We start from the raw sequence: 13,288 nt of genomic DNA on the forward strand, positions 1-13,288 counted from the left end.
TTCATGCAATTGGCTCTAAAATAAGAACAAAAGCCACAGTTTTGAACTAAAAACTCAAAAATGTCCTGTTTTGAAATGTATATTAATTTCCAATCAAAACGTTTTCGTCTATATGGCGTGTTATTTCTTTAGATTACCAAAACACTCCTGGTTCGGCCCTTCTATCAAATTTTAGAACCCTTTGTGGCCCACGAGTGGAAAAGTTTGCCCACCCCTGATCTAGCTTATCCATAATTTGCTTGGAGAAGAATTTTAGCATTGATTAAGAAGATTAACAAATAGTCCAAATTGTTTTTGTTCTTATTTAAAAAAATAAGATATTTTAAAATACATTTAATAAGTGTTATTTAAGCTTTTAGTGCACTGGAAATATCTTTTTTGTGTAGATGCAATAGGTTAAAATTCTTATTTAACAACATTTGAGTTCTAAAGATTTAACACAATGGTTGATTAAAATGATCCAAGAAATGTTTTCAATTTATTTTAAAAACTGAAACAAACTGTAAAAAAAAACATGTTTTCTTTCTTGTATTTGACTTTTATTTTCGGTTTATACTTTTTTTTTTCATAATAAAAATAAAAATAAATGAATATTTATTTGCCAATTTTATGTTGAACCTGATAAGCTCAATAATAAAATGAAGTTTAAAGGCTGCAAAAATAAAAAATAAAATAATCTAAATTGACCGTTATCTGTCTGTTGTTCCAAAAACAGGTCAGAAATTAGGTTTTTGAAAAGGAAAGCAGAGTATAAAAAAGCCACGCTAAATTTAGGTTTTGTAGGCTTTATGTTTTGAGTTTTTGTTGGGAAATAATAGAGAAATAAAATTAAAGTTATGTAACCTTTTCCTTTTTTCTGCTCCGTTACTCTGATTTTTTTTTTTTTTTTTTTGGTTGTACAATACTTTAAAGACTACATATACAGTATATATTTACCTATCTCTCATGTTTGATGTGATTGTTTGATGTGGCATGTAATGAAGTCAAAAACGTCCTCACTGGATGGATCTTTTTCTCCAAAAACGGTGAGGCTGCTTCGTGGAGCCCCCCTTCCTGCTCCGTGGGCTCGGGCCGTGACGTCATTCCGTGACGCAGTCCGTCCTCCATCACTGCCTGAAAACACCCAGAACCGAGCAGAACCTCACGATGCGTGGAAATATGTAGTTAACTCGGCCTCCAGAGCAATTATCGATCACAGCGGGTTTGGTGGAACCGGTAAGTTATCTTTTGAACAGCTCTGGATAATATCCTGGGAGACGTCAACCGTTGAAACCCTCACTTCGGTAGCCTTGGCTGGCTAGCGGGGCGAAGCTAACCCCTTAGCCGAGCAGAGAAGAAGGTGATGATGGCGGCGGATGGTGGCCGTTATTTCCAGCTGCGGCGATAGCATCCGCCGCTGAATTTTGTCTTCTATCTTTTATATTTTGTATTCATTCTTTTCTGAATTCAAAATATTTGTCAGGGCCAGCCATTTTACTGCCACTTGAGCGTATTATCTTAAACCTTAAAAAGGCCGTGCTAGCAAGCAAGCAAATGGAAAGGATGAGTATAATTTTCCGGATGGAATCCCTGACGACCATAGAGAAGAATAATAACACACTTGCTTCTTTTAAACGTACTCTACCCATATGGATTTGCTTTAATCAATCTGGAAAAGCATATTTGTAGATGCTAACGACGTGCTATTAAATTATAGGAAATATGTAGGAACTGCAGCATCAGATATTTGACATTATCTCAAAGCTTTGCTGCATGCCCCCTCTCCTAAATGAATTATTATTTGATTTAAGTATATAAAATAAGGAAAACCAAACAGCTGGTTCCTCATAAAGCTTCCACAGCTTCCAGGTAGGCGTTATGTCAACTGATCAAGTGGGATGCAATTGTCAAAGTAGTTAAAAAAAAAATAAAAAAAAGACTCTCAGCTGTCAAACTGTCTTTTTACGCCTCCACTGAATGACTGTGCTGCTCTGGTTTTGCCTCCTCCAAGACAGTGTCTTAAAACTAAAATAAAATCATTTCTCAAGGTTTGATGCGACTGCTGCAGCTCCCTATTTCTCTAAAGGCTGTGGCTGTTATTGTTTTTTAAATCAGAAATAGTTTTACTGCTGCATTAGCTCTAATCAGAGTGCAGGAGAATCATTGGTTGACTTTTCTGCAGGCCAACAGCATAACAGCTACTTTGTATGTTTGCAAGAGTTTGGTTATATGCAGGACCGGATACCTGTCATATTGCTCAGATGATCTTAATATTTGACATAAAATTTCTCATATAACTGATATCCACATTAGGGTTGCACGATATAAAGAAAACTCACAATTTGCGATAATAGTGATCAATATTGCGATGATGATAGAACTTGCGATGCATGAACGAATAGCAAAACTACCAAAAGCATCAATTCCATTTCACTGCAACAGTTTGATTTAAATAAAAGTCAACATAACTTAAATTCTACTCCAAATGACCCTCGTCTGCATAGGAGGCGAGCATCTAACATTAAAAGGGCTCCATCTGATTGGGCAATAACATTAAGGGATTTATTTGATTTATTAAATACTTCAAGGTGTCATAAGATTGTTTTAGCACATTTAAGGTATGCAATTTTCACCGACTTTTGCGGTTATGCGTAATGCACAGCTTGATAATGCGATAACGATAAATTTGCGATTTATTGTCCAGGCCTAATCCACATCCAAACTTTTTTTTTCTTGGTGTTCACTGGTTCCAGCTGCTGACTTACAATCAGTTTGAGGACTTGGCTATCAAAATTCAGTTCTATAAAAGCAACAGCATTTCTAAGAAATAAAGAAAAAAGGTTGGAAATTGGTCACTAACTCTGCAATACATTTTTAGCAGATTCTTTAAGAAAACTAGCCTTTTCATCACAGGCTTAAGTTAGTCTTAGTTAAGATTTGTAAAGAATCTTCGGTTTTACAGGCCATTTTGGGAGTGTAAGCTTGTGGTTTGTGTCTCAGCTTTTTGGAAAGAAATTATGGGTCGTTTGAAAAAGGATCCTGCTTTAGAAATCGGTTGCAGTGAATAACAAAAAAGGTTTCTGATTTAGCCTGTCTGCAATGATTTTGTATCTTGTTTTCATCCTGTGTTTTTTTAGAAATATGCCAACAGTTAAAAATGTATTCAGCATTTTTTCATAAAACAAAACCTTTCTTTCTTTCTTTCTTTCTTTCTTTCTTTCTTTCTTTCTTTCTTTCTTTCTTTCTTTCTTTCTTTCTTTCTTTCTTTCTTTCTTTCTTTCTTTCTTTCTTTCTGTCTTTCTGTCTTTCTGTCTTTCTGTCTGTCTTTCTGTCTGTCTTTCTGTCTGTCTTTCTGTCTGTCTTTCTTTCATTCTGTGTTTATTTCTGTCTTTCTTTAGCCCTGTGCCTACACATGATTGCACAAGTATAGATCACTTTAAAATGCTATAATTTAAAACCACATGAAATGAAATAAAAACTGTGTTTAAAAAATAACTGTTGTCCTAAACTGCCTGCAAAGTACATGCTATTTGAAATTCTAACGCTGTGTTTCTAACATTTCTTTCTTCATCAGATATCTCGCATGGAAAGTTACCATGGGTGGTCATGATGATGAAGATATGACATATGTTGTAAATAAACAAAGGCAAGAGGAAGAGCTGAAAAACAAGCTGAATGAAGGCAGCCACTGGTGCGACCAGGAGTCTACAAGCAACAATGCCAAGTGGGTCAAAGAAGGCCAGAACCAGCTCCGGAAAGTAGCTGAGAATCATCAGGATCAAGATCACAACTGTAATATCAGTCAGAATGGAAACGAGGATGACTTTCCTCACCAGAACATCACTCAGGAAGAACAGCAGGGAAACGAAGAGCAGACCAAGGTTCCCAAACTAGCAATGACCCCTGGTCTTAGTCAGGAGGACTCCAAGAACATCCTCAATGAGCCGCTGCTCATCGACACTTTGGAGTCAACGGCAGAGAAAGAGAAAGAGAGAGAAGAGGATGACAAGGAAAAGGAAAACAAAGAGGATGTGGATAAGGAGTCATCAGATGCTACAGAAGGAGAAAAAGTGTCCAGACAGGGGAGTGTGGAGTCTCACAGAGAGGGCAGCGTTGTGGGGAGAAACACCTGCCTCCTCTTCTCCAACATGAACGGGACACCAAGCGATGAAGAGCCCAGCTGGCCTCCACTGTCTCAGGACAACGCTGGCGACACTTCTCCAAATGGCAACAGGGGTATGCAGATTTACACTTAAGCTACGCTCACACTGCAGGCTGAATTGACCCAATTCCGCATTTTTGTATCTGACCTTTTCATGACAGTCTGAACAACACAGATCCGATCTTTTCAAATGCGACCCAGGCTACTTGGGTATGTGCACCTGAATTCGATACGTATCCGATCTTTTGAAATACGACCCCCGTCTGAATGTCCAGGCCACATGTATCCGACCCGTACGTCATTGATACGCTACAAACGCCATAATTCTGCGTTGAAGTAGGCGGAAACGAAAACATAAACATCAACCATGGCGGACGATGCTGCTGAGACCAGTCAGTGGAAGGGAAGTGAGGTCACTGATATGATTCACATTTGGGGTGACAGCTCTATTCAGGCCAAACTCAAGGGCTCTTATCGCAACTGGGCGGTTTTTGAAAAAATGTCCAGCGAAATGGCCGAGCGTGGTGTTGAACCTTTCCCGCGATACCTTTTTTTCTTTTCCGACCGTGGTCAGGAGCGTGGGGGAGACCTTCTCCAGGGCCGAAGGCAGATCCTCCTCCGGGGTTCACTTCCCCGTTCAGACCCTCAGATTCTCCAGAGCAGGTTAATAAAGAGTCAATAGCATTTATTCTGGGGGAAACCTTTTTTATTACCGTTCTCCTTCCTTCGTAACACACAACACGAATGCGTGCCCCCAACACATTTCCGTTGCCCCCCCCCACACACACACACACACACACACTCTCCTCTCACTTATTACACACACAGTCGGTACAGACGATCCCGACTCAAATGCCTTTTTAAAATCCTTTGTGAAAATGAATTTAATATTGCAAAAAGAGTTCCGCTGTTGACGACACTGTTGTTGACATCCATTGTTAACGTTAGCTACTTCCGAAAACAACGAGTGAATTCGTTCACCGTTGAGTACTCTGCTGTGCATGCGCGTCACTTCTGGGTCATTTCACAGTCACACAGGAGATCACAAAAGTTTGGGTTTAATTGGAAATGTGAACGGCCTCGCAAAAAAATCAGATTTTTTCAAAAAATCTGAGTTGAGAATCAAGCCCTGCAGTGTGAATGTAGCCTTAGATGATTTAGAAACAGCATTTTCCACCCAGTATATGTTCCTTTGAGGGTACATATAAAACAACTAATAAGCTTGCTGGACTGGTGTACATTTTATTTAGGTTAGTCACAGTGCAGAAAATAATTGTAAACATCACACAGTACAGCAAAATATTTATTGCCAGAAATGATTCCTTTAAAGTTTGATATAAAATATGTGTCATTCCTTTAGTAAGTTATTATCTTATGTTGAAATATGATGAGCTCTTTAAACACGTTAGTAAAGTTCTCAGTATTTCCACAATTAAGTTTGTGAATTATAGGTTAAAACCCTACATGAAATTTTTTTTGTTGTTGCTGTAAGCATGTGTTTTAAAGACTAATTTTTCTGTGCTTTTTATTTTTGCAAACTAAGGCTTTTTGCTTGAGTAATAATAGTCCTCTGTCCCGCCTTTCCTTTTCCCCTCTGCCGTTCAGAGTCCTTCTGGGACTCCAGTGCTTTTGAGACGGACACAGACTTGCCCTCTGGATGGATGAGGGTGCGAGATACATCAGGCACATACTACTGGCACATCCCAACAGGCACCACCCAGTGGGAGCCTCCTTCACCCCTGGACAAAGTCGGTGACTCCATGATGTCCTCCAGTATGTCTCTGGAGACTACACCCTGTGAGGAACCTGAGGTAAGGTCTCCTATGCTTTTTGCCTGAGCAGCCATGCTTAAATGAGAACTTCTGGTAAATTATACTTTGTCAAATTGCACAGGAATCTTGGGCTCAACTTTGCAGTTCAGATGATGGTGCGGGTGAAGCAGAGATGTGGAGGGTAAGACAGTACCACATTTGACCCTCCTTGTTTAGTTGTTTTTTTTTACACCTCCTGAAGATGCTCCTGAACTACCTTGACCTATAGAAGCTGCAGCAAACAGAATTCTGTCCATGGTGCATTTCCATGCCTCACTGCTCCAAAATGTTATGGACTTCAATTTGCACCGGCACTTTTCTTAAGCCTTTCAGAGTAAACTATATCCATACATATGAGAACAAATTATTTAGGAATTACAATTCATTTTCATATACTCCTACAAGCTCAAAAAGTTGATTTTGCCCTTAAATGATGTGAATACTCCTAAAGCAGTTTTATTCTGATTTCATCTGCAGGAGGAGGGAGAGGCTTCTTCCGATCAAAGCCTGAAAGAGTTCGAAGGAGCAACTCTACGCTATGCATCAATCAACCTCAAGTATGACAACTGTTTTCTTCCTTCTTTTTGTTTATGCCATTGCATTCTGGCTGTTGTTCTTCTCTAAACTGTTTTTATTTTATAGTTACAATTGCTCCCAGTCTGAGGAAGAAGAGAAGCTTGCTCCTCTGTGCACAGATTTAGAAACTAAGGTTAGTCATCCGTAAATGTTGGATGCTGTCTGAGAGGGGAATGGAAAATAACCCTTTTTCTGATTTACACTTCAATCATCTGGTAGTAAATTAAAGACCTACTCAAATGAGTGGTATTTTAACATGTTGTTGTAGCATTTTTCTCATGATATATAAAGAAAATTCAGCGTAAAATTTCATTTCTGAGTATTTCTTGGTTCAAATCATGATGAATCAGAAGCAGACATAAGATTGGAGTTTGAATAGTTTGCTTTGCTCCATTCTGATGCATTCAAGACAAATAGACCCAATAACGTCTTTGTTTTCCTCATTCGAACAGGGATTTTGCTCAGACCTGTATTGCTGGATAGTTCCGATATTGCTCGCCATTTTTGTTGCACTGTTAATGTCAGGTTGGAGTTGGGAAAGGCTGTAAGCTAGCGGGAGAGAGCCTAAACAAAGGGTTGATGGGATATGAGCGCTGGCTTACTCCTCGCCAACGGTCCCGCCCACAACTCAGAGGCAGGTTTCTGATGGACTACTGCAAAAACTACTAGAAAACAAGTTGTATTTTTTTTTTTTTTTGCCTAAAGACGGCATAATTAAGACTTTTGGGAATGCTTTTACAGTAGATCAAAAAATGATTGAAATGAGACTTTACTGAGCCGTTTTACTATCATATTAAGTGAATTAAATCCATGTTGGAACTTTGACAGATCATCAGTTTATCTTTGGTTTTCTCTAAGGAAATGACACATTTCTCCTCTCAGTGTTTTGCAGTGCGATCTCTTGGCTGGGTGGAGATGTCTGAGGAAGACCTGGCATCTGGGAAGAGCAGTGTTGCAGTCAACAACTGCATCCGACAGCTCTCTTATCACAAACACAACCTTCATGACACGGCTGGGATCTGGGGAGAGGTGAGGGGTGACTTTGACTCAAGTCAACCATCTTTTATTTATTTTTCTTTTCTACCCTGGAGTTGAAGCCTTCGTTTTATGCATGACCTGCCTATATGTTTAGACTTTTTTTTCCTATTAAGTTTATTTGGAAAGCTCTGAGTCACTGAAAAGTCCTCCTTCTGCTATTTCCGTGTTTGTTGTGGCAGGGCAAAGACATGCTAATGGTTCTGGAAAATGACACCATGAACCTGATCGACCCGCTGGGTCAGACTCTGCTCCATGCTCAGCCAATAGGCAGCATCCGCGTTTGGGGTGTTGGCAGAGACAACGGAAGGTCAGTATCTTCAGCAAACAAGGCAGAAGCAACAGAACTTCTACTACCTTTTAGAATAGCTTCAAGTATTTTAGCAGCACTTTGCTGTCTGTGCTTTCGAAAATTGAACATCTGTCCAGAAATTAATAATAACTTGACTTTTACTTTACAATTCAATTTTTGGTCACACTCACCGTTGGGTTTATTTTAATTGGACCCAAATATATTCAACTTTGCTTTCAGATTTAACGGAACTGTCAGTTATGTTCCCTGAAAATGCAATAGAAATGTGAAAATTGTGGCTTTTTTTTTTCTTGAGTGAATGTGTAAGTATTCGTTTAGATTTATAATTAGACATAAATATTCTTACCTGCTTTACAGCGTTCCAATTTGTGTTTGATTCTGCATTTAGTGGTTTATAAAATACTGTCAAAATCTTTTAGAAAATGTGTTCAACTGATTTTTGTGGGTTGCTGCCACCTGCTGGATAGATGACAACACTACAGACACATTTGAACAATGACTGATCCTCTGCTTTTTTTCATGCTGCACTTTTCATCATTAACAGGGAAAGGTATACTTTCTTCTCTTCTGTATTTGTGCGGTTGTTGTTTGCACCTTTTGTGTGCACTTGTATTTTTTGTTTATCTATAGAGCTATATTTGTTTAATATTAGCTCACACATAAAGCTGTATCAATTCCTGCACATGAACATGTTCTCTGTATTTCTCCTGCAGGGATTTTGCTTATGTGGCCCGAGACAACCTGACCCAGGTCCTGAAGTGTCACGTGTTCCGTTGTGACTCGCCTGCTAAGAACATTGCCACCAGCTTACATGAGATGTGTTCAAAGGTTAGTTCTGTTTCAGTTTTTTAAATTTACCTAGAAGTTCACTTTTATCAAAGTAACATTCTTGTTTCCATTTGTTGGCTTGCTTAGATTATGATGGAGAGAAAGGCAATGAAGCCAGGGGTGAGCAGACTTTGCTCTGACTCAGGTAAACCATTGGCCATCCCTGTTGAAGGTAAGCTAGCATGATTTAAGCCACTTTGACGATTCTCAACTCTAATATTGTAGAAGCAGTCCATTTAGTGACTACAACTTTTTTTTTTCTTAACAGAGTTTCCTGTCCCCAAAAATGAACTGTTCCAGTGCTTCCATGTCTACTACCTGGGATGTGTGGCTGTGGCTCGTCCAGTTGGTAAGAAAACTAATTATAGTGATTATAGCTTATGGGGAAAACATAGTTAATAATCTAGCGGTTGTGTGTGCTTAACAGGAATGGAAATTATCAACGACGCACTAGAGGCAGCAATGCTGGGCAAAGACAAAAACGACTGGCCTCCTGTGTTTGTGAATGTAGCACCAGCCACTCTCACGGTGCTTTCAAAGCAGGTTAGAAGGAAAACAACATGAGGATGTGTTTCTTTTAACTGTTGGGACTTAATGTTGAAGAGTGCTAATGTGTCAGTATCTGTCATTGTTAGTTTAGTTTATTGCCCTTATTTTGTTTGTATTTAGTTTTTCAATGTTTGATCTCTGCACCTGCAGGATGAAGAGGTGCTGTCAGAGTGTAGAGTGCGTTTCCTGTCATTCATGGGCGTGGGAAAGGATGTCCACACGTTCGCTTTCATCATGGCGGAGGGTCCTCGCGAGTTCACCTGTCACATGTTCTGGTGTGAACCCAATGCTGCCAGCCTGAGTGAGGCTGTGCAGGCTGCCTGCATGGTGAGTGCTGTTATTGTGTTAGTGCATTTAGGTCCTGCTCATTACAGTCATACCATACAGGTTCCAAACAACAAGAAAATGTTGCAGAAGCATTTGGGCTGGTGTATTCTGTTGACAGCTCCAAGATATTTAGATGCTAACATGCATTTAGATGCTGTGACCACTTTGAGGCAGATGATGGCAGCTGTGTTTGCACATAACGGCAACAAAACAAACATCAGGAGGTCTCCCAAAGGAGCTTGATGGTCCATTCTCAACAATGAAAGTATATTGGAGCGAGTGAGTGTGATGTCAGCCGTAGAAAATGACATGCTTTTGGCTCCAACAAAATGAAGTCATTTCAGTCACCATTTTTTTGTGGCTCTGATGTCAACCTCTTGGAACCAGAAATTGTCAGAAAGCAGTGATTGGTCTGAGTCAGTCTAAGTCACTATTTCTGTGGTAACCACTCTCGCCAATCAGGAGTGGAACGCCACCCCCATTACCACTTGAAAGTGGGATTTGAACATTTGTCAAGCGTTTTGAACGTGGAATGTGGGGACCAGCAGGCTTTTATTGAGGCGTCTGATTTGCCATTTTATAATTTGAATAAGTCGCGCTCGGTCATGAAAAAAAAAAAGAGGATTAGCAAGAACATGTTAAAAAAGGAATCCGAGCAAGAACTGTTATTCTGATAAATATGACAGGGTAATGGCTGTTTAGTTGCACTGTGGCGCAGTGGTTAGCGCTCTTGCCTCACAGCAAGAAGGCCCCTGGTTCAAGTCCCGACTGGGGTTTGCATTTTGGGTACTTCCTGTTTGGAACGCATGGGGGGAGGGGTCACTCAGTCCAGTTCTCACATACAGTGAATGGTTTTTGGGAATCTGGCATTTCAGTCAGTATTGTTCCTGATGCATCCAAACATTAGCTTTGCCTTTTGTGTCCGGTTGTGGGTGTCTGCCTTAAGAAAGTGACCAGGGTGTGTTTTAGCTCTCAGTGTAGTTTACAGTAAAGCACAATTTTTGTAACCATTTGTGTTTGTGTGCTTTTGTCAGCTTCGTTACCAGAAATGTTTGGACGCTCGGCCTCCCGGTCTGGCCTCCTGTCTGCCCACTCCTCCTGCTGACTCTGTTGCCCGGCGGGTGAAGAAGGGGGTGCAGAGCCTGCTGGGCAGCTTCAAGAGCTACAGGTCTGGTTCTCAGTCTCCCTAAGTGGAAGTCGAAAAGCGGACGACCTTCTTCTGTCATGGAGCTCCCACCCCCACACACACCCTCACAACTACACACATCCTGCCACAGTTTCGCCTTACAACTGTTTCTCACGTCTGGTCTCTAGTCTGCTATGTGGAGTAGTTTGTAGGGAAACGTGCGACTCCCTTTTTTTTTACGGCTTTTACTTTATACGACAGTTGTAAAACGCTTCTTTAAACATTAGTAACCATGACAACAGATGGTTTTTGTCACTGGTTGGTGTGTCTGTTCTATTTTTGTGTTTTTAACAGAGACAACTCAATGAATGTTGGTATTCGATGTAATATTTTTGACACTAAAGTTAGCTTGAACAAGAGAATGATATATTCCTCATCAGCTCGTCCATCTCAGTGCAATTATCCCCCTAACACTCCTCACCATCATCGCTGAAGAACGTACTGTAACGCAGTTGTCAGACGGCGTCGAGGACCCCTGCGTCGATTTTCGTAAAACGTCACCACACCTCTTTTGACTACTTTAGATTGTAATACATGCGCTGGAGGCATCACAGTCGTGTGCAATGTAATTCTCTCCCTTCTAATGTAATTTAGTCTTCCAAAGAATTGTACCATCATCTGTCCCGTAGTAAGCGAGCAACCGTAGTCTGTTCTCATCCATTCTGCATGAACATTTGCAAGTTCAGTGCTAATGTGCAATAATCCAATTTTTGTAGTATGTAGAGGCGAAGAGGCGGCTGCCAGCAATTCTATGATCACTTTTAGTCTGACTAGATCAAGTGTGAGGCTAAAGGAACAACAGAGCCATGTTTGAAATCATTGTCTTATAACAGAAGTAATGGTCATCAATAAAAAAGAAAAAAGAACAAACTCTGGGTTTTCTTGCAGTTGTTTACCAACAACTCCTGCATAGTACTGTAGAAACTCACCACGAGCTGCATGTTTGGACCGCCTAGCCTGCAGCAGTGTAGTGCTCGAGAGCCATTACGATATATCCTGTAAATTCTTTGTGTTTCTGGATGGAAAGATTTGGCTGGAGCTGATTGACGTGACGTTTTGTGTTGTGCAGGCATGCCACTCTAGTTGGTGTTTTTATCACAAGCTAGCAGTAGAAAGTGAAAGTGTCTACGGGTGAGTCGGTGTCCGTAATCACAGTTTGAATGAGTGTTTACGTTTCATTTCTTTCCTCGTCCACATGTTGAAATGTGCTGGCCTCTCCACTTTTTGTTGTGTTTTTTTTATTATTATTTCAACACTACAATGTATACAACTAAGACAAATTTCACTTTAGCTATTTAGATGTAGTTTTTATTAAAAAACAAACAAACTAATAGTCAAGTTGTACTTTATCATCATGTCTGTTGTGAGCGATCAATTCAGTATGTAGCACAATAGCGATGGTCCTCTTAAATATTATTAATGCGGTTTGTAAGCTGTTTTGGTGTTTTTGATCCTTGCAGGTCATTTATCACAGCAGCTGAGCTTTTACTAAGTAGTCAGCGGCTGTGAAAGGAAGCTGTTTAACACTTTAGCACATAACTGTCCATACACCCTAACAAACCCAGTCCAGGTGACTCAACATTCCTTTTAATAAAAAATAAGACTTCATTTTTACCCATTTATATAAAAAAAGTGCCAAATTTTTATTTTAAATGAGGAAAAAAAGTCAAATATTCATTTCACATTTTACAATGTGGTAAATTTAATTTGGTCCACCAAAAACTCCAACCAGCTGGTCCTTTGTATTTAAAATGCAACAGTAAAACTCCAAAAGATGAGTTATCTGATCATGTGACTGCCTTTTCACCCAGAGTTATTGTGCTTCTGTGTCTGCTCAGTGGCACCGCTGACTGACGCCTCGTCAACTTGAGGGGAAAAAAAAACGATTAAATTATTTCTTTTATGTAAATTGGGTGTAAAAAATGTGTATATATATGAAACAAATCATTGCACAATAAATGTGAACATATCATCACTGTTTACCTTGTGGTCTTTTGATATTACTTATTATTGAGGGGGAGCTGCTTTTTAAAGGTCAGGTCGGGACCTTGCAGCCTGAAAACACCTTCCTCTCTGGTTCAGGAAGAGCTGGATTATTAATGTTTTTATTTTATTTTAGCTGGAGTTAAAAGATTTTTGATTTTATATAACGTTTTAAAACAGGAATTTAAACTTCTTATAATTCTGCTATTGTTAATGTATAGAAAAAGGAAATAAAAGTCTTCCTGGATCCACCTTCATCGTCATCACCACTGCCTCTATGCTGCAAGTTCAAAGGAAGGGTGGGTCCGTTTTTTTTTTTTTTTTTTTTTGTCTCCTTAAGAAATGAAAGATGCACATCAGTTGTTGGGCCAAGCAAACGACTAATAATGGGCTCTGCCACTTTCAAATGGTGTCTGCTCGCCACTGACAGTGGGACACCGTCACAGTCAGACAGATCAAGGTGTGGAGGCAATCGCTTCTGTTCTGAAAGGGAAGACTGGGATCCTGGTGACGGGGGACTGATTGAGTCCTGTTTGTAC

At 39.9% G+C, this 13,288-nt stretch overlaps 1 protein-coding gene across 1 annotated transcript; it reads left to right on the forward strand.

Annotated features, from left to right (window-relative positions):
- Positions 1–999: 999 nt before the first annotated feature.
- Positions 1,000–12,738, forward strand: apbb1 (amyloid beta (A4) precursor protein-binding, family B, member 1 (Fe65)). Its single transcript, XM_011482359.4, has 14 exons — positions 1,000–1,215; positions 3,554–4,215; positions 5,747–5,952; positions 6,035–6,094; positions 6,430–6,509; positions 6,595–6,661; positions 7,411–7,557; positions 7,746–7,873; positions 8,590–8,704; positions 8,792–8,876; positions 8,973–9,053; positions 9,132–9,247; positions 9,404–9,580; positions 10,615–12,738. The coding sequence occupies exons 2-14, from the start codon at positions 3,576–3,578 to the stop codon at positions 10,768–10,770; spliced, it is 2,058 nt and encodes a 685-aa protein (XP_011480661.1). The 5' UTR covers positions 1,000–1,215; positions 3,554–3,575; the 3' UTR covers positions 10,771–12,738.
- The last annotated feature ends 550 nt before the right edge of the window (positions 12,739–13,288 follow it).

This window comes from Oryzias latipes, chromosome 13, assembly GCF_053564925.1.
Source record: "Oryzias latipes strain Hd-rR chromosome 13, Olatipes_Hd-rR_3.1".
Taxonomy (NCBI): domain Eukaryota; kingdom Metazoa; phylum Chordata; class Actinopteri; order Beloniformes; family Adrianichthyidae; genus Oryzias; species Oryzias latipes.

Excerpts from the sequence above, each read along its gene's own strand:
- apbb1 (XM_011482359.4), top strand. The coding sequence starts at position 3,576 with ATGGGTGGTCATGATGATGAAGATATGACATATGTTGTAAATAAACAA. Across the intron at positions 7,558-7,745 it reads CGGCTGGGATCTGGGGAGAG|GGCAAAGACATGCTAATGGT; the intron begins GTGAGGGGTGAC and ends TTGTTGTGGCAG. Across the intron at positions 9,248-9,403 it reads TCACGGTGCTTTCAAAGCAG|GATGAAGAGGTGCTGTCAGA; the intron begins GTTAGAAGGAAA and ends CTGCACCTGCAG.